Consider the following 21846-nt stretch of genomic DNA (forward strand, 5'->3'; position numbering starts at 1 on the left):
TATACAGTAAATACTGCATAGTATGCCACACACTAGTGTGGTTTAAGCGACAACGTAGCATATTACTGTTTGTAAGACTATTTTACATGCTATTCTTATTAAAGCACTGGCAGTATTCAGTTCATACTGTATACTAGGCCATACACTAGTGTGGTTTAAGCGACAATGTTGCATACAACTATTTATAATGTTTACCATGGAAGACTGTTTTACATGCTATTTTTAAAAGTCTGTACAGTACATATGGCATAGCGTGCCAAACACTAGTAAGGACAAGAAACAATGTAGCATTCCACTGTTTGCAACATTTTCCACTGTTTTACATGCTATTTAAAAAATCCTAGGCAGTGCATGTACAAACTGAATAGTATGCTATACTATTTTTTATTTTTATGACTCACTGAAGAAGGCTGATTGCCGAAGCGTCTGGTGTATATGTGTTTTTTAAAATAAAGGAATTTAATAATTCATTAATGGGTTAGTTCACCCAAAAATGAAATTAATTACTCACCCTCATGTCGTTCCACACCCATAAGACCTTTGTTCATCTCTAAGATATTTTTGATCAAATCCTCAGTAAGGCCTGCATTGCCAGCAAGATAATAAACACTTTCAGATGCCCAGAAAGCTACTAAAGATGTATTTAAAAAAGTTCATCTGACTTCAGTGGTTCAACCTTAATGTTATAAAGCGACAAGAATACTTTTTGTGTGCCAAATACACAAATTAAATAAATAAAGCTTTGAAGCTTTACAAATCTTTTGTTTCGAATCAGTGGTTCGGAGCGTGTATCAAACTGCCAAAGTCACGTGATTTCAGTAAACGAGGCTTCATTACGTCATAAGTGTTTCGAAATGTTTTGAAATTTTAATGGTTCATGTGACTTTGGCAGTTTGATAGACGTTCCGAACCACTGATTCGAAAACAAAAGATTCGTTAAGATTCGAAGCTTCATGAAGCAGTGTTTTGAAATCGCACATCAATAGATATTGTTGAATAAAGTCGTTATTTGTTTTTTTGGTGCACAAAAAGTATTCTCGTCGCTTCATAACATTACAGTTGAACCACTGTAGTCACATGAACTGTTTTAAATAGGTCTTTAGTACCTTTCTGGGCATCTGAAAGTGTTAATTATCTTGCTGACAATGGAGGCCTCAATGAGCCATCGGATTTTATCAAAAATATCTTAATTTGTGTTCTGAAGATAAACGAAGATATCAAAAAGACACGTGATATCATTTCACGTGTCTTTTACTGTATAAAACAGTAAGCAGAACACAGTACATACTACACGATATGCCATACACTAGTTACCCATTAGTAGCCTTGAAAAAAAACTTGGTCAATGTGCGAGTGGTATTTCCCAGAGCAACATTGTGCAGTCTATCCACGGCTCTGATTGAGATGCAGCATGGGTAGCAATGAGGTTGCACCGGTCCAGGAGTAAACACAGACAAGCACGCTGCCAGACACAGCAGGTGCTAAACATGAGCGAGGCAGGAGTAGGGATCATCCCTTTTCTTTTGCTTTTGCTTAATGACCCACATCACAAAGCCAGACTCGTGCACGTGCTCACTTACACACTCAGCTGTGTAGTGCCAACGACCCGCCCTCTATGAGCTTGAAGCCGAGCCAAAATGCAAAGCAACGTTTGGGTTTGGAAGCACCTTGGAGTCTCGAGTCCCAATGGGGATCCAGATTTCTCCCTCCATCATCGTGCTGAGGCTCGTTATAGTGGCTCCGGCAGTGGGTTATAAATAGTGTCTCCGCACGGCAGTAGACCGCAGCTGTCGTTCACGGAGTCTAAAAGATAGCGGGCCGTCTGAGCTGGGACAGGTGCATCTCGCCTGGGATTTCACTCGGATGGGGAGGATGGCAACAGATCCACATGAACGGAGACTTTCAGCTTGGCTATCCATCTATATCAATTTCAGTCTCTCCCTAAAGCCCACAACTCAGTCTTCTTAAAACAATCATATTCAAGTGTTTAAGCCATGGGTTGCTAAAGAGATCCGTCATAATTTGTCATTCCAAATCTGTTCCGATTCGATTCTGATTCATTCAGGCATTTTTCAGTTACAATACTGATTTTGCTTACACTACCATACAATGCTTTAGGGTCAGTAAGTAAAATTATTACTTTTTTTCCATTAAGGATTCATTAAATTGATCAAAAGTGACAGTAAAGACATTTATAATTTAATTCCATCTATTTTATAAAAATTGTGTTTTTTTTTTTTTTTTCAAGATTTAATGAATTAAACATTAAAAAATATCATGGTTTCCGCAAAAAGTTTAAGTAGCACAACTGTTTTCAATATTAATAATAATAAATATTTCTTAAGCAGCAAATCAGCATATTAGAATTAAAGGTGCTCCGATCGATTGGTCACCAATGGTTATCGGTCGATAATCGTTTTATATTGTTTGATCAGTGGTCTCTATAAAGGCTGATCAGAAGAGCACACCAGAAAACGCAAAATTCACAAGACAATTTTTCTGTACGCAGTTAACATTGCTTCACTATATTCACCCGGTCTAGGTTTCTCAAAAAGACAATAAATTCACAAAGTCATTGCAGAGACATTGCAACGACAGCAACTCTGCAGCAATAACAGCAAGAAAAAAGGGCTGTGCGATTTTAGTACATCTCTTTCCTTCACTGCGGTGCGCTTTCATTCCACCCTAAAAGCCCGAACTTAACGTCCAAATCAGCTAAATAAGTGATTGTTGTAAAATGCAGTCTAATGTTGCTTAACTGAAGGATGTGCTCGATAATAAAGTTATCAAAACTGCAACTTTTCAAAAATGTTAAAATGGTACTGACCCCAAACTTTTGAATGATAGTGTACACATGAAGAAATTCTCTCAAAGCTAAATTCAGCAAATGATACAGCAAACCTTCTAAAGTGGCACATTACAAAAGTACAACCCTCTACACACAACCTGGCAACAGAATCGCCATTGGCTAGTAATATTTTTAGTTTACTCGCCAGACTGATATACTATTTGCTGAAATCAAAACAGGGACGGTAATAGATGAGTGCCAGCCAATTAGATTGCTTTTGCGCATTAGTTCCACCCACTACCGGAGAAACCGGCATCTCCTCTGCTTGTTCTTAAAAGCTGAATAATTCCAAATGAACCCCTTTATTCTGACAGAAAAATACAACAAAGAATATCGTTTACATGTAGCGCGTCGATTCTACATGTACGCTGCGCATCCATTGAGCTGAACTGAAATAGTACACATCGCTTGACGGAGAGCGAAACTCTCAAGCACTCATGTTCAGCGAGTGAAAATATATCGATGCTAAACTTACATTTAGCCTGTAACACACACACTGGTGAGTAAAATCTAAGAATTAATTAGCCAACAGCTAACTTAGTCGCCCAGAGTGAAGATTTAGTCGCACATGAGAGCGTTTTACTCACATTGTAGAGGGTTGAAATATGACTTAAAATTAACAAAAGGGCCCAAGGCAGACATAACCAATAACCAAAATCTCTGTGGATACCAACTGACGTAACCTATAAATTGCATTTCTTGTGTAAAACGAATTATAGCAATGTGTAAAATTGCCATACAGTAAAAGATCCATATCAATATGAAGATGTTCAAAAGAAGATTGAAATTTTTATTCTTTTAAATCAATATTTTTACCCAGCCCTACTTTTTGGCCTAAGAAGAGCAGAAAAACAAAGTGTGAATCAGGATTTGAAGATCTAAGGGATGTATCCCTATAATTCCTTTTCGGGTTTAGCAGTGTTTGCACACAAGAGACTGCGAGCATGTGCCGGATCTGAGCAGCAGACGGGTTCAGGTTTCACAAGGCTGTTTAGACCAGACCTGTCGTTGATAGACGGCAGTGGAGTTGAAGGAGAGACGCGAGGAGACTATTGGCTCCGTGATGGAAGGTTAACACAGGGCTGGTTTGGTCACATGGCTTACCACTAAAAGTTTTTACTGGGCTGAATTGCATCTTGTAAAAGTGTCATGTTTCCTTCTTTCATCCCAGTTCACAAACACTGCATTCTGTCTAAATCCCTGCTTTGGTTTGAACCAACAAAGTTCACTTTAGGTTACTCGGTTTAGCAACTTAATCAGAACATTTCGGAGTTTGGAGAAAAAGGTTTCGTTTTCAACTAAAACAGAAAGTTCCCCAAAATTTGCATATATGTCAAGCAAGATTTCTGAAGTAGAGTTTATTTAAAATCATTATTACATTTAAAAAAAAAATGTTTTCTACACAGTCAATTTATAAAAAAAAAAAAAAATTACTATCATTTGCAAATATAGCATTAACAGAATTAGCAGTTATTCAAAAGAACAGCTCATTTACAATAAGCATATACGCCCCAGAGAGTTCAGTATTTTAATTTTGGTGCATTACGATTTCTTATGATTTTTAGCTTTATATGAATTATTTTACAACAGATGAATTTAGAAAAGTAAATTTACTGATAATATTATCATGCTGACAGCATGTTGTGCTTTAGCAGTAACTGTTAGCATGCAATTCCCTCTCCAAGAAGCTGTCTCAAAATCCCCATTAACAAACTGAACATCTTCAAAAAATTTCCAGAAAATTTCACAGACTTTAATCCACCGTGCTCTGTTGTGAAGACTATTCAGCATTTGCACAAAAAAAATCTTTTAGTGCACTTAACTATAAATTAGCCTAATTGTACAAGGGTGTATTATAAAATTGTGATTATAATGTAATTATAAAATAATAATTTGGCTTTGTATTGACTTTAGATTTGAAAAAGTTCCTAAGTGAAATTACCATGGTAAGATTATAGGATAGGATTCTGAGTTAAGGCCTGTTTGCACAGCCTTTTTACATACAACAAGCACAGAAATATGACAAAATGTCTTTGTGGTCTTAGAAAGTCACTTATGAAACCATGGTGTGCTCTTCCCTGTGTCACATTTGGTTTGGTTGGTTTACTAGTGTTTTCTCTAAGGACAGTGGATTTAATAAGCCTGACTGTCCAGTGATGTGTTATCAATACTGAGATAAGGAGATACTGAGAGGTCTGCACTCTCGGTCTAAAACGCCTCTGAATTACTCCACACAATGGGGCGGCCGGTGTGCCGTTTCAGAATTATTCTAGCAAAATATCTCCAGCACTGACTTCGACCCTCTTGATTATGCCAGACTCCGGTTATACGTCAGTTTGGAAGGGTGATGGGTTTTTAAAGGGTTTTTATTTAAGAAAAGGTAACATAAACTCACTTCTAGCCCTACTGCACATCAGTCAAGAAGTGCACGCAAAAAAAAAAAAACAAAAAAAAAACATAACAGATCCAGAATGGCGTGCTGAGCCGCAAATGACAGCCATTTGAGAAGCGATTTTCTTCTGCACACTAGTCGTTTCATTATAACAAGATCCAAATGGAATCTACACACTTTCCACATTCTCTGAACTGATTGTGGGGAAAATCTGTAAAATTTAGCTTAGAACTTTACAGTTGTACTGGTAGCCAGAAAGTCAAAAGCACCAGTTCCATTAAATGAAGATGGGAAAAGATGGGAAATACGTCAAACTTTCTACAGGTTCTGTGCCTAGTTATAACCTTGCAAAACTATAGGTGCATCCCAAATTTGCAACCTCATGCACTATTCTATGCCATTTTTTTCAGTATAAATAGTGCGAGTAGTGATTTCACAATAAAAATTCCAAAAAGAAAAAGTGCACTTTAAATACACAGATGATGCATTTAATTCACTGAAAAAACAATGTGTGGAATGTTGAACACTTCATGCATGGTCACAGTGTAGAGTTCATCATTTGAGAGACAACACATTTTCAAAAACAACCAAAGCCATGCATAGTTATAGATTTAATAGCTATATTTCAATGCTGAATACAAAACCATGCAGTTCTGGGCCTCTAGTGATTAACTGACGAATAATCGTTTAATAAACTTATCGATCGTCGATTAAGCAAGGTCACATTGCAATAAAAAAAATGTGAATTTTTTGGGTTTAGTTGCCGTGTCTCAGCGCAAAAAAGGAAGTGCGCATCCCCAGGTGAAAAAAAAAGTACATTTCTATAATGTACTTAAAGTGCTCTATTTTCGTGCACTAATTTTGTACTTAATATACTAAAAAGTCTTCTTTAGTACTTCTTAAGATAATCTTAAGAACATCTAAGTGTACTCAACTGTGCTATTTTGAGACACCATGAAATATGAACTAAAATGTGCTTTTAATATATTATCTCTGTATTTAAAAAATGTTAAGTTAACTATAAGTTACCACTTATAGTACATTTGAAAACAGTGTACTACAAGTTGTAACTAAACATATTTTTTAAATACAGAGATAGTATATTAAAAGCACATTTTAGTTCATATTTCATGGTGCCTCAAAATAGCACAGTTGAGTACACTTAGATGTTCTTAAGATTATCTTAAGAAGTACTAAAGAACAATTTTTAGTATATTAAGTAGAAAATTAGTGCATGAAAATAGAGCACTTTAAGTACATTATAGAAGTGTACTTTTTTTCACCTGGGTCCACAACAGGAGTACATTCTGACTAGCACACATCTGAGGCGGCGTTGGTGACATGTTGTATTAGTCAAAATATCTGATTATTAAATAAGTAATTTAACTAAATGATCAATCACATCAACTCATTTTACAATCATTCTAGCCTTTTATTTAGACTAAAAACCCTTCTGATTCACATGACGTTTTGAGCAGCATTTGCAGACCCTGTCATGCTGTTGACTATATGCCACTGCAGTAGATGCATATTGCAGTATTAAGGCTACCGATTAATCGATCGATAATTTAAACAACGATCGATCATGGGAATGTGTAAATTGACATCCCTATGTAAGTTACCTCAGTAGCTACATTTACATGCACTTAAATAATCTGCACTTAGTAATCGGATTGAAACGGCCACATGTAAACACCTCAATCGATTCGACTGAGCTCGATCCAAATAAAACTTCGATTTGGGTGTGGTGGTGTAGACCTGATATAATCCAATCAGTAGGAAAAAACTAAACTGTATACTGTATGTGCTTGAATATGACTCTCTTCTCAATCAGATTAAAAAATACCTCACGCAAGTTTGTGTATGTTTACCAGAGCCCTTTCATAAAAATCTGTTTAAATAGCTTACATTTTACATCTTTAGTGACTTTCTGAATATGAAATCCAGGGTTCCTACACCATACTTCCATACTTTTCAAATTTTCAAACCTCTCTAGATTTTTCGGACCATAACTAACATATATGGTTCATATAGCATTATATTTATAGTACAGTCATCTGAAGACACTTTTAGTTTGTTTTGTTTTTTTTCTTTGGTTTTCTCAAAGCGATAACCTGCATATATTCACCTCTGATACATCAGTTTAATAGTGTAATCGTGGTCTGATGTTGCATGATCAACAAACAGCAAAGTACAGTCTGATTTAGATGATCGTTTGCTCAATCTGTTTCTGGTTTGAGTGGCGCACACACACATTCATTTAGTGAAGTTCAAAAGAGACTCACTTATGGTAAAAACAGAGTTTTGCGTAATGAAAATGTGCGCCTTTAATTCATTCAGTCGTGCTTGACAATCACTAAACTTTTGCCTCTGTTTCTATGATAAATTAATTTTAGAAATTCTTAATTTTATATATCAGAAAACTGAACAAGGGCAATAGTCTGGAAACTCAAATATTTTTTTCCATACTCTGTTTTATTTTTTCCATACTTATCCAGATCTGGAAATCACTTAAATCAAATTCCATACTTTTTCAAACTGCAAAGGAACCCTGCTGGAAATCAGATTGGATTCATTTGGACTGAGCATTGTACCAGCACGGTTAGCACTGCTCAAGTGCAAAAGCAACTGGAACAGTTCGGACTAATGGTGGAAAAACACTTATTGAAACAAATTACACACTTCATCTGTAAAATCGTCGGATTATTAAGTAGTATAGTCTGAACACACGTAGGCAAGATGGATGCTGAAGCGTGTGATTGTCCAACAAGCACTACTTTGTGAATAAACAAGCAGAGAAGCCAGAGAAACAAGTCTCTACAGGTGCAACAAGACTTCTTGGCTAATAAAGCTAGAGCTCAAGTTTACATACAAATACACTAGCTGCCTGCGGACAGATAATCTGACACATTACATGCTGATCAGTGTAAACGAGGGGATGCTGAACTTTATGCCACCTGTGTGTGATAACTGACAGCTTTTAACACATTTGAGCGCTAGTCATTGCATGCATGATGCAAATCTATAGCATGCACACTGCAACAGTCACTACAGCCATTTTTGTAGTTAATGACAGCTGAGGTAAGATGTCATAAGACACTTCAAAGTAATGGAGAAACAGTTAGAACATACTGTTCTAACTGGGCAATACAACAAATGTTAATTAATCTAAGCACACTATTATCAACTATCATGGCTAACAAGATAAACAGTATGATCCCATGCCATGTCTCTGAACATAATAACTTAACAAAATTCTCTCTGAATTATGCTCTTCTCGCAAGAGAGCTAGTTTGGTTTTTCGCTAATTTAGTTTTGATTGTTCTCTTTAGATGTGCATTTATGATTAAGCTTTGTAAAGCACCTTGAGTCACAGCTAGTCCTGTGATCCCAGCTTCATGCAATTATAATAATAATGCAATTCCAGGGAATGCATGAACTGATAAAACATATTAGTCGCTTTTGGAAAAAAAATGACTAAATATGATGCAACTTACTAATGTTTAAACTTTCTAATGAGCAAAAATGTATTGAGTGTAGGGCTGCACAATTAATCGAATTTGTAATCGTGATTACAATTACGGATGTCACAATTTATGTAGTCGTTCAAAAGTCCACTTAGATTATTCTGCGTATTTAAATGTACCATGCATAATTTTATTTTATTTTATTTTTTTATTTAAAGAAGAAAGCAAGATGCATTGGGTATATTTGACATTTGAGGCTTAATGCTATAGAAAAGAAATAAACGTTTTTCAGAAAGAGTGTTTTCAGCTTGTTTATGTTGATATAACTATATGGCATGTAGTCGCTTCAAACAATGGTATAAAGCTATTGAAAACATCATTTACTGTAAATTGTGATAATCGCAATTACAATTTCAAGGGAATAAATCGACCATTATGATTTTTGCATAATCGTGCAGCTACCTTTGTGACTGTATCATAGTGACCACAAACTAAAACTCTCACTTTCTGGGGCAGTCTCATGGATATGTCCCTTTCCTTCATACACTTTCAACTGGAACTCTTTCCATGTGCAGATCTGAAAGAAGCCTGAAGTTTGGATGTGATGATTTTCACTGCCAGACTGATGCAATACGCTATTAAAGTGACACCTGGGCCTATTAGATGAGCAACTTGGGGATCATTTGGGCTTTTATATATGCACACAAGTTTGGTTGGTAACCATTTCTTAACCAAACATCATTCCCTAAACTTTATTTGCAAAGCAACTCTATGCATGTACTACACATTCACCCTCCTGCATTTCAAAACACGTAGGACTAACTTTCTTATGCATAGTACAAAGTGACAGTCACCATTCACTTTCATTGTATGGAAAACGACGCTATGAAAGCTCGTTTCTCCTTCAGTGTCATACGAGTTTTGGACAACATGAGGATTTCCAGCTAACAGGAAACATTCTCAGAAATTTAGCAAATGTTCTGGCAAGGTTCTCTCAAAGTTATGAGCAAACATTCTTCCAGTAACGCAACGTTCGGATAACAAAGTAAAAACGCTAATAAAACATTTAATAAACTGGATGTTTTGAACGTTCATAAATAACGTAATAGAAACGTTACAAAAACGTTCTTAGAACACATTTTTTTGTTAGCTGTGTGAGTATACGATAATGACACAAACTTCACTTTGGGGTGCCTTAAGCGAGCAGTGAAGCTGACTGAACTGTTTCTGGGCTCATTTGACAGCTGCGTTCCACATGGCGCATGAATAGGTGTATGATAGTGCTTCGTAAGAGTGTATGAAGAGTCTTTTGCAGGTTTGGGATCAGGCCTGCTGGACTTTTACCTGGTGCGTCTGGAGCAGGTGCTGTCAGCTTCGCTCGCTTCGCGCTTGAAGGGCCAACATCGAGCACATTTTCAGCCATTGCGATTAAGATTTGCTTCTGGCCGAATGTTGTGGGGGGGAAATGCAAAGTGAAGGATCCTTTCGTCAGAAGAACAGAGGTTACCTTACTTTTGAAAGACGTGTGGAGCGGCTCGGCGGAGGATTTTCTCAAAAAAGCAGCAACAGCGCCCCGCGTCGCCACCACCATTCACCCCATGATAATCCAACACCCAACACCCACATTATCATCGTTATATTACCGAGAGAAAACGCCTCCTTTCCGCGAATTCAACGTAAAATCCAAATTAAAATATCCACAGGAATCCTCGCGCACGAGCGTCGTTAATTTTGCAACGGAATGCGATCCATTTTCTGACGTCAATTTTTTCCGTGCAAAAACAACCTGGCTCCGTGTAAAAATGCACGGTTGCATAAAAATGAGATATTTTTGCAAAATAGTCTCCTCGGCGCTGTCAGTCCTCCAAAAGCGTCCGATAAACAATAATCGCTCGCAGCGAAATACGGACGCAAGCGCCGCTCTGAAGGGGAAATCAGATATACGAGGGTTTTGTGGGCGACGAACGCCGATTAAATCCAGGATTTTTCGCCAAAAATTCCTTCGCGGCGATATAAAGGTGTCATTTTCCGCTGAACGGTGTCGTCAAACCTCGGTTTGGATGCTCCGTGTTCAAAAATAAAAAATAGTGCTCTATCGAAATCCTGATTCCGAGCCGCGACAAGATGGCGGCTGTTGATTCCTTCGATACAAAAAGTTTTTTTTTTCTTTTTCCAGATAGACGGAGCCGAGGGGGAGGGGGAGCGAGAGCGCAATCACGCCCTACGTCAAACCTGTTGTGAACGCGCAAAGCGGCCGCTGGAGGCAGCAGACGATCACAAATGAGTACTGGACTGTCATTTTTGGCTCAAGAATTCTTAATTGCGTCAATAATCATGTAGACAAAACTGTATTTGGGAATTTGAAATAAATTAATAGTTTTAAATTTAGCCAATATTAGAGCCCTAATAGTTTGCAGTAAAACAAATCAAATTGTACTTACTCTTAAAGCCCAAATTATATTAATTTTTAAATATATAAAACTTAAGAATAAACATTGATGTTTTGTCTGTCTTCTGACTCACATAAATAGTACAAATGCCACTTCTGATACCAGACATGCCCATTTAAAACATGTTCGTATGTAATGGTTAATAATAGTGAAGTGAATTTAAAGTTATAAAACAATCATTGTAAAAACAGATTTATTTTTTGACACGAATGAAAATGAGGCTGTGAGGGATATAAGTAGCCATTTTGAAAGTTTTGAAAATTACATGATTTAGTACCTTTATACTGTAAATACCACTCATTTTCATCAATGCCTCATTTTCATCAATGTAAAATTCAATATGGCACCACTGGTAACTAAATTTAAGTTTTACAGCTACATATTCACTTTTTTTTTTTTTTTTTTCATCTGGCCCACACATAAAACAGACACACACCATTTCTGATATCTTTTCATTGTTTCGCTACTCTCGAAATCTGGCACATGCACATGTATCATCAATTTTGAAAAATAAAAATCAAATAAAACAATACATGATATGTACATACAAAGTGAGTGCACTGTGCAAATGTATACAGATTATGCTTTTGCCTGAATACAATGGCTAATAAATCAATACCTGCTGTGTCTCATGTGCATAAGAACAAATTATTGAAGAACATGTGCTGCATCTTGCCAAAAATGCACAGCTCTGTCTTGCAGTTTCTGCCCACACTATTAAAATTCTTTGGTATACACATATTCCCACAAAAAAAGCCACAAATTATTAATACACAGTTAATAAAAGCCTGTGAAATCATGTTTAAGGGCACATTTTTAACACTCTTGAGCACCAGTACTTTAGATTTGATTTGCACTCTCATGTCTCCTAATCAATTAAGATTTGTTCAATTTTCATACAAAAAATTAAGCAGTGAAAGCCATGTGACATGTTAATTGGCAAAATAATAAAAACAACAACATAATTCATCCAAACTGAAAGATTAAATTAAGCCTCATTTTAAAACTAAAATACAGAAAACCTACAAGGATGCAGGCAGTGGTGAGAAAGTGGAAACAATCACACATAAATCAAGATTAACTTCACACTTTTCCATTTTAGTTCATTCAAAATATCATAAAACTTGAGTAGAATTAAATCTGAGGCACTTTTTAGAGTTCAGGCCTTGAGGACTAAAATAGGTGCTTGTTACGTTAGGTGGGACTGGTCGTAAAGACCCATGATCCCTCCCTGCTTTAAGTGGCTCCCTTTCATAAATATGCCATTTTGATATTAGGCTCTGTGGCTGCACATCGATTCATGCACAGCCCCAATAAATATGAATGCATTTAATAAAAAACCACATACATTATCCACAAGTAATTATAATTCAATACTGTCAGCACTGGGCTTCTTTAGCCAATGGAGTGATACAATAACACAAAGGTGAATGTGTTGGCTGGAAAGCAGTGCACCATAAAACAATTTACAGCAAAAACAAATCCCTTTTCCATCACGAAAAGTTCCATTTAAAGATACACAGTGTACATTTTCTTTAAAAAAAAAAAAAAAAAAAAAAAGGCTGGAATTATAATTCACATCAAAGAGGAAATAACAACATAATACAATGACATAATATTGCAGGTGTTCTGAAAGCTGATATTTTGACACTGAAACAACCTGGTATTGCAATTTAAGGGAAAAAAAATTCAACAAAAAGGATTTTTTTTTTTTTTACTAATTAGTGATTGCTCTGTAAAAAAAAAAAAAAAAGAAAAAAAAAAAAACTTTCCTCAACCTCAGAGGCCAGCTTATTCATTATATATGATGGCAAAGGATACTGATCCAACCGGTGTGGACTAATAGAGGACTTGCTGCTCATCTCTGCTTCTTGTGAGAAACAAAAAATTTTTGCTTGATTGATGATTGAAATGTAAGACGCATTAAAAGATATACTGCAGATTATTCTCTAGTGTTCTGAATGCATTTGAGACAAAAATCAGGTAAAGAGAAGCAAAGAAAATCTAATTTTCTCTGCACAATCGTGTTGGAAGAAAACCCCTCAAAGCTGCTGTCAAATCCCAACACAGAATCGACACTCAAAAATAAAATAAAAAAACCCGGCTATAACATACAAATCTACTAAGAAAGTAAATGTATTATATCAAAACTGCAACTCAAGCTGCTTGCCAATGATGGCAACACAAAAACCATCTTCCTCAAGGCCATGGAGTGAACAGGTATCACAAGTGCACAGTGATCAAACACTATGGCGATAACCAACTCGAGCTCTCCTGCTATGATCACAGTGAAAAATAACTGATTCTGATATGAAAAAGTTTGAGGCACTGAACGAAATTAATTAAAATGCACTGATAAACAAGTCAGCTACAAAATTTGTTCAAATGAATACTTCATTGAAGGCCTCATTGGCAGGAGTTCACTGGATATATTTAGCGGAAAAACAGTGCCACTCGTTCTGCTAAATATTCTAAGTGCCATGCTTATTTGAAAAATTAGTTTATTAATTTCACTTTCAATCCTGTAGGACATTCCCTTGTCTCCCTGTCAGGCAATGAGAAACATTAAATTATGAGACCAACATTTTTGTATGCAAAAAACAAAACAAAAAAAAAACACAACATGTTTACAATGAACATTATACACTGAATTTCTGAATGCATTACAATCACCGGCCCTTGTGTCCTCTAATGAAGCGGAGAGATCGCACAGCACGGTGTCTGCCCTCTTTCTTGATTGCATTTCAAACAAATAAGGCTGATTGTGCCGTTTTTCCTCATTTCATGAGTTCAGGGTGCTATTGTGCGTGAGCCACTTATACCTCCTGTTGATAAAAGCTACATTATTTGCTGCCAGATATATTGGATAATAATAAGGGCATTTTGGACATAAGTGCCGGAAGCCCATCTTTATCTATCCACCCTTGTCTTCCTTGGTTTCATTTTAATGTGATGCAGGTGACTGCCCAATGAGTAGTGAAACTAATATGCTGTATATTCATTATAATAACCATAATACATTAGCCTGTCATCCTGTTTCTAAATAACTGGCACTTTTCGATTTTTGTCTCAAAGTGAGAGAAAAAACACTGAAATATAAAAAAAAAAAAAAAAAAAAAAAAAAAAAAAATTAATATGGCATAAGAGGTGTAATACATTACATTTTTACGTTACGAAAAACAGCATTTTTCACTGTCCACATCTTTCAAAAAGCCATGCTGTTATATTTGTTCAAATATCTCTTTGAGTTGTTCATTTGACTGATCCTATATGGTTTACATGTCATAAAGGCACTTTATAAACAAAAAACAAATTTGAGAACATCAGAAATATTAAATCCATTTTCCCCTCTGTGCTACACTGTGATCCACACAGCAGATGCTTAGCGCACCCATTTTTCTATTTAGGTCATATTATCAACACATATGCCCCTATACAGACTGCTAATGCTACTCATTGGAACTCCAACAGTTGTGGTCGGAAAAGCCCCTTCAAGGATGTAGAGCCTCGATATTAACAGCTGATTGGCTCTTAAGGAAGGACCGCTGGTCAGCCGAGGTGAGGAGGAAATTTTAATCACTCCACTGCCCTGAGCTTTGTATGCTCATCTACTTCATCATCTTCTCCTTGTAAAGGTGTCTCTGGTCTGGCCAATGGAGCATACAGTTGTGCTATTGACGGAGGTTGTGTACCACTTAGCGATGGTGCTTGATAAGGACTCTCGTAATCCTTTTCTTTGAGCTCAGGGACAGGAAAAGTGTCCTTAGTGTCTTGGTGCAACTCCTCTGTAATCTGAGACGGGCCTAATACACGGCCCTGAGGCACACCGTGGCCACTGATAGAGGCAACATTAGGAGAAGTGGATGAAGGGTTTAGTGGTGCAGCGGATGTTGTATTGACGAGTTTGTTGGGCTCTAAATACCCTATGGCACCGTCCACCTGGCCTTGTTCCAGGCTTTGTGTGGATCCCGATCTGCCCTCGTTCATTTGGGGAAACAGGTAAGTCCTCATCTGCCCTTTCCCTTTTACGTTTACAGTGCCGCGATAATCGAAGGCATAATTCATTCTGCTGAGCACACAGTGGCTCTCTTCGCTAACCTGTATGCGGCACTCCACTCCTGTGCTGTCCATGCGGCTAGCGATGTTGACCGTGTCGCCCCATATGTCGTAAAGCAGCTTAGTAGTGCCGATGACGCCGGCAGTCAGGGGCCCGTGGTTGAAGCCAATTCGCAGCTTGAACTTGAAGCCCAACATGTTCTTGTTAAAATCATCCACCACGCGCATCATTTCAAGAGCGAAGTCAAAGAGAGCACGTAGGTGAGCGTGCGGGTGCAGCTGCTCCTGGCACTGCTGCCCATTTAATCCAGACGCTGCCATGTAGGTGGCACCAATGGTTTTAATCTTCTCTACATTGGAGAAAGCAGGCTTGCGCAACAGCTCGTCAAAGTCTCCAATGAGTTCGTTAAGTACTCGATAGCACTCTTTCCCGCCCTCGTAGCTCTCTTCGTAGAACTCGCTAAAGTTGACGATACTTGCGAAGATGACCCCGACATTGTCGTGATTTTTAGAGTAACTCTGGTTCACCTTCAGCTGCTCGGCAACATGGATGGGGATGATGTTACGCAGCAGCCAGTCCGCTTGATCTCGCATGGTCTGAATCTTGATGCGATGCTTGTCGGCTTCCACATTACCATGGTAATGTAGACGGTAGCTGACCTCGAATTCCCGATTGAGGAACCAAACCAGCAGCAGCAGAAGGAAGAAGGAGAGCACAGTCTCTAGGACGAGCAGGTCGAGAGCTGTGGGCGCAGAGTCATCTGTGTGATCTACTTCAACACTCTGGTTACTCATGTTCCTGGAGCCAAGGAAGAGAGATTTTAGATTTGATTGCATGGATAGAGTTCTACAGAATAACACCCCCAACAATAACAGATGCTCAAAAATGCCCTTTCAATTGTAAGATGTTTTAATTCTACTTTTCAGCCATGGGCTGCTAGGGGTGAGTTTTTTGTTTTTGTCACTATCTTCTTATCATATGACATTTTAAATGCCATATGTTCTTAAAACTTTCGGGAATGTATGAAGCTGAGATTAAAGGCTTTTTGCCCTAATTTGCAGTCTTGGAGTCAGTCGACAATTGTTGCTGAAAGTCAGAGCAAGTCTGCGGATTTTCAGTAGTCAGAGCTTAAAGGGGTGGTTCACTGTTTTTTTTCTAGGCTTGATTGTGTTTATGGGGTGCAGTTTAACATGTCTTAATGCATCGTTTAAAAAAAAAAAAAAAAAAAAAAAAAACAACAACACACTGTATTTTTCATATATTTTACCTTTATTCTACACCGCTGTTTCCATTGTCATTTGAACGGCCGGATTGACTTCCTGCTTCTATGATACCACTCCCTCCGAAATACGCAATGTGCTCAGATTGGTTAGCTGGCCCAGTGTATTGTGATTCACTGAAGCGTCCGGAAACGCCACGCCCCTTACCATTAGTTGTTATATGTGCTTCAGTGGAAACGTAATTAATGGCCTCTATATTATCAAATTGAGCCCGAATCAGACCCAGATAGCAGTAATGATGAAAAGGGTCAAGCAGAACCTCTGCAAGCATGGTTTATTTCCGTTTGTATTTGTGTCAAAGTGTTTAGATGCTGTCACTTGTAAATGTTACTGCTGTTTGTTAGCTTTTAATATATGGTTTTATCCTGACAAAAGCTTTACTGTAGCCGAATACATGACTGAGTAGTAGCATTTTTGTAAAGGTATCGTTTAATTTATAGCATGAACAACTGTCTATGAACATAGAAGCTTGTTGGTGTTTGTTGGAGAAGTATGCAATAGAATTTAGCTAACTGGCTAGCGAAGCAAAAACGCGTTGGTCTTTGTTTACGTCCTTGATGCAACCAAAAAACAGCAACAGAACTATACATTTAAAAAACATGTACAAACAGTAAAACGTACTTACAGTTAGGGGCCCATAAACAGCAGTTTCTGCTTTTAAAGTGGGAACTGCTTCATCTTTCAGTAATAGCCTTTGAGCAAAGGAGCAGCATTGAACTCGTGTAGATTCTGTAAGCTGTCTGCCGCGCCGCATCCAGTGTAGACAGTGTTTTTTACAGTCTATGGTGTAGACAATATCACTGATTATTATAATTGGTTCTATTATCTTTTGACGCGTCACTCGCGTCCAGTGTAGACAACTCTTCCGCTTCCATATGCCGCGCGACATGGCCTCGCCCACTTTGTTGCGTGTTCCCGGGGGCAGTGTTTTGCAGGGTTTATGATGTCACCAACCCGGGAAGAAGCTCGTTGTAGTCCAAACCGGTCGTTTTTATAGGCATTAAACTGCCATAACTTTAAAAGACAATAACTCCGTTTGCATTGAATTTTCAGTGCTGTAACTTTGCAGATACTGTTTATGTACGAGCAGCAACATTACACACTAACTAAAGTTAAAAAAGTGAAATCGCAATGAACCACCCCTTTAAAGATTACACAGAAAATTGTGTAGTGTTTCTGCACGAGTTTGTTGCATTCAGAACGACTTCAAAGTCTAGTGTGTGATCTTCAGTTGTTTAGTGTATGATGCTTAGCTTTCCTCTTCAACCATTTATAAAGTCGACAAGTGTATGATGCCTAGTGTTTTAAAATCTGTTAAGGTCTTAAAAGTCGTGTAGTATATTCCAGCCTAAAGGCAAGTTCACACCAAGAATGATAACTGTAAAGATGACTATATTAGCAACTACATGTGATAATCTGTTTATTATAAGCCTGAGCTGCAGTTTTGTCTTCTGCTTTAAATGCTCAAGCTCTTTAAGGTCGGTGGATTCTGATTGGTGGTCAATGTTTTTATCGTTCATCTGCTGGGAAAAAAAACATTCTGAAAATGATTCCAATGATATATACATCATTAACATTCTAGCCGACATTCTCATAGAATTAGAACCATCATTAAAACTTTATAGTTATAGTAACCATTATAGTTATTATCCTTGGTGTGAACAGGCTTTTAAAGTCGTGATGAAACTAAAAGTAGCGACAAATCTTTTCTTCTGTATTGTGATGTCCATCTGAGTGTAACAAATTATCGACAAAGAAAAAAAAAAAAAAATGTAGGGTGGGGACTGTTGATCAACACACATTCATATAAAAAAGTATAATCTCAAGATCTCCCAAAATGTTAAAAGGAAGCAGTCAAAGAAACACTCACCCAAACGTTGGAAAAATGTCAGTGGCGCTGCAAAAAGAAAAGAGTTATCATAAATCTGATTTTTCTACAGCAACTGTACAACTTGACAGTACATGATCACTGGAGATGAGCGGGCATTTTCCATTCATTCTGTATGGAAGCTGAATGGCAGTAGTGTGGATTGGCTGCAGAGCACTGAGAGCATCAAAAAGTTGAAAAAGGACTTTCAGTGATTGCTTTCAATATTAAATGACTTTATTCACCATGTAATGAAAGCAATTATAGATCACAGTGAAAACACCCATACCGTTGTACATTTTACAGACATACCCATGTTGTTTGGGTAGTATTGGGAATATTTCTTCAGCATTGGTGGACATGTACCATCATGAACAGTCATGAGAGTCCAAAAAAAGAAACCTATACAATGTTCTAACACTATAATACTGTTTTTATGTAATTAATTCAAACACCAAGTTGATATTGGTAAAAAAAAAATAGCTAGTTCAACTGGTAACAAAAGCTGAGGATGTCTGACCTGGGCCTGGTGGTGGCGCTGTAGAGCAAGATGAGTAAAGACAAACCAGCTACAGTGGCCAAAACAGAGCGCATCCAGAAACTCAGCTGGCAGAAGTTACAGTACTGGATAATGGCAATAATGAGAGCACAGCACAGGAACATGGTCACCTACACACCCAGAAAAGGAAAGAACGCAAGTTTAAACACTGAAACAATCACAGATGCACATATTTACAAACTAGGGCTGTGCAAATGTCTGTGTACTTGGATCTGCAATGAGCTTGACGGCATACAATACATTCAAATATAAAAGCCTCAATGCATTGATCCTGTAGAGTAAGTGTTCTCAACATCCTCAAAGCTTTAAAACTCTTCCTCTAATTACCCAAGCCTTCAGGGATACACTTTGATCAAACAGGCTTCAAGAAACTGGGGAAAAGTATCACCCTTTAATATGAAGTATACTGTACTAGGCTTGTGAGATAACTTTTGATGGTAAACTGTGTATTTGTGTTCAGAAGAATGTTTACTTTGATTTACATACAGATTTTTGAAGAATAAAACTCTCCAAGGGATCTAGGGATGCCAAGAGTACCAATTAAATGCTAAAATAATAATAATAAAGCTAAAATGTAGTGCAAATAAGCCCCTTAATAAATTCCCATGTTTGTTTTAATTTATTTAACATTTAATACATTTCATAATATTCTATTCTAGATGCATTAAGTTATGTTTGTTAAAAAAGGCTGTTTACATTATATTTGAGAACTTTAACTTCAAGTTGAGACTGTAGAAGGCAGAAGTTAAAGATTATATTTCTTTGTTTTAATTTGTTAAATGATTTCATCCTTAGGTCTTCCAGCATTTTGAACCATAAACATGTTCAAAAGTGTTATTTCTTCCAGGATACTTTGATGAATAGAAAGTTAAAAAGAGCAGCACAGGAGGGATGTTGAGGACGTCACTTTCCTTCGCTCTCGCTCACCTGGATATTCAGCTGCAGACTATAAACCAGGTGGGAGAAGACAGACACAGCAGGAAGTGAAAAAAGCACAGCCCCGATCACATGACGTGGGATCCAGCCAGAAACCAGCTTCAACAGAGACCGGGTACAATTCTGTATATCATCCAGGCAAAAGATCATACTGCAAGACAGGGATTATAAAAGTTACATTGATATTAAAATTATGACCGATAAAGTGTAAATCATTTTCAATATATGTCTGATAACCGAAAAATGACCAATATTGCAGTTTTACACAATTTTGTCTAATACAAAATTATACACTAAAAACTATCATTGTTTCAAATGCTTCAAATTAATTTAGGCATCATAACATTATAATGTACAGTATGAAAAATGGATAGTGATTGAGATTTGCTAAAGATTACATTTCACTGTTAAACTACGGAACCCCACATGACATGCAGACAATATTATACATATATAATTTTAGCTGAATCAAAACTAGGGAATGAATTGGTACAAAGTGGCCACAATTTAGTAAAATGAGGGAATGAGTTCTTAATTCGTTGCTCTAATATAATTATTTTTTTCCCACATGACATATGCAGGGCTCTGTAATAAATTATTAATCAATGGTGTTAATAATTTACACTAATAATGTATTTATAAATTATTTAAATGATCAGTTTAATTATAATAAATTATAACTTAAAGTTCATTTTTAAAAACACCAATAATTTAAGTGAATGTTAAATGACAGTAAAGGTAATTTAATTGTAAAAACAAGGGAAATGAGCATGAGTCATTATATCCAAAATCAATCAATAACCATATATATCATATGTAAACATGGGCTGTCATGTGTTAAAAATGCTCACGGATCTCTGAATTATCCTTTTCATAAACTGTATGGGCGGTACCTCAAACTCTCCATGATTTGACCCCTTTAAAATGTTTTCTACGAGTCGTTTTACATGACAGTGCAACTTACCGAATGGACAACACGAGAGAAACCAGTTCCAACAGAGCAGCAGTGATTGCCAGTCCGAGCGTGGTTGCCAGGGGCGTCTCCATGGAAACAAGAGAATGCAGGAAGCAGGCGATGGTCAGGGCGAGGAAAATGGCACAAGACAGCAAAACATCAAGCAGAGAGCTGAACACTGGACTCGCAAACGTCTGCACCGGCACGTGATTCACCACCTGGTGGAAACGCAGAGCAGAAGACATTCACATTTGGACAATGACTGGATGAGACTGCAGTACTCTGAATAACCAGAAGAGGTCTATGCATGATTGTTTTAAGATCTACAGTGTTTTATTTTACCATCATTGACATACTATTATAGTTTTTATTCATATTTTAAATTAGTTTTTATTTTTAGATTTCCAGTTTTCATTGTAATTTTAGTTAAAGTTTCAGTAGTTTTGTTGTTTTTGTCATTTTTCAGTTTTTTTTTTTTTTTTAAATCGCTATAGTTTATTAGTTATTTTAGTAAAGCAAGTTAAATCAAATTAAAAATATTGCCTTAAATATGCCTTATATTTTATTTTATAAGTACATTTATAATAAGCAATAATGGTAATAGTTTTGTAGACCTATTATGTTTTTTTTGTTTTTTTTTTTACACGTTCATCTTTCTTTAGTGTGTAATGTTTCAGCTTAAGCGTGAAAAAGGTCTTCAAAGTTACAAAGCACAAAGTCAGTCCAGAGAGAGTTATTCTCTATATCAGTGCGCACGGTTTCTAAACACCTTGAAACGCCTCGATTACAGGGTGCATCTCAATCAGCTCCCTAGTTCAGTAGTCAGGGCACTGATCAGGGAGTCAGACATTTTAAGGGCTGTCTCAATAGCAGAATCCTTCCAGGGCACTGAAACGTTCCCTAAAAAGTCCCACAATGCACCGTGTAAACCAGGGAGCATCGACGCTCACTATGCTCCTTTAACGGAAGTTCTGAAACTTAAATCACGTGACCCAACTCACTACACATAATGACGCCTGATAGATGTTTTTAAAA

The 21846-nt window shown here is 37.1% G+C and overlaps 2 protein-coding genes across 4 annotated transcripts in view; both read right to left on the bottom strand.

Moving 5' to 3' along the window:
* The window catches only part of crebbpa (CREB binding protein a), a 42972-nt gene extending 32103 nt beyond the window's left edge, over positions 1-10869 (bottom strand). For all 3 annotated transcript variants that reach the window (XM_051909062.1, XM_051909061.1, XM_051909060.1), the window contains exon 1: positions 10052-10869. In XM_051909062.1, the coding sequence (XP_051765022.1) occupies positions 10052-10298 (247 nt within the window). In that variant the 5' untranslated portion in view covers positions 10299-10869. The remainder of the gene's footprint in view (positions 1-10051) is intronic.
* Positions 10870-11595: 726 nt separating this feature from the next.
* Positions 11596-21846, bottom strand: part of adcy9 (adenylate cyclase 9) — a 39532-nt gene continuing 29281 nt past the window's right edge. The window contains exons 6-10 of the mRNA XM_051909063.1: positions 20821-21029; positions 19848-20007; positions 18882-19030; positions 18365-18391; positions 11596-16012 (exon numbers count right to left, since the gene is read on the bottom strand). Coding sequence (XP_051765023.1) covers positions 14734-16012; positions 18365-18391; positions 18882-19030; positions 19848-20007; positions 20821-21029 — 1824 coding nt within the window. The 3' untranslated portion in view covers positions 11596-14733. The remainder of the gene's footprint in view (positions 16013-18364; positions 18392-18881; positions 19031-19847; positions 20008-20820; positions 21030-21846) is intronic.

This window comes from Ctenopharyngodon idella, chromosome 10, assembly GCF_019924925.1.
Source record: "Ctenopharyngodon idella isolate HZGC_01 chromosome 10, HZGC01, whole genome shotgun sequence".
In the NCBI taxonomy this organism is placed as follows: Eukaryota; Metazoa; Chordata; class Actinopteri; order Cypriniformes; family Xenocyprididae; genus Ctenopharyngodon; species Ctenopharyngodon idella.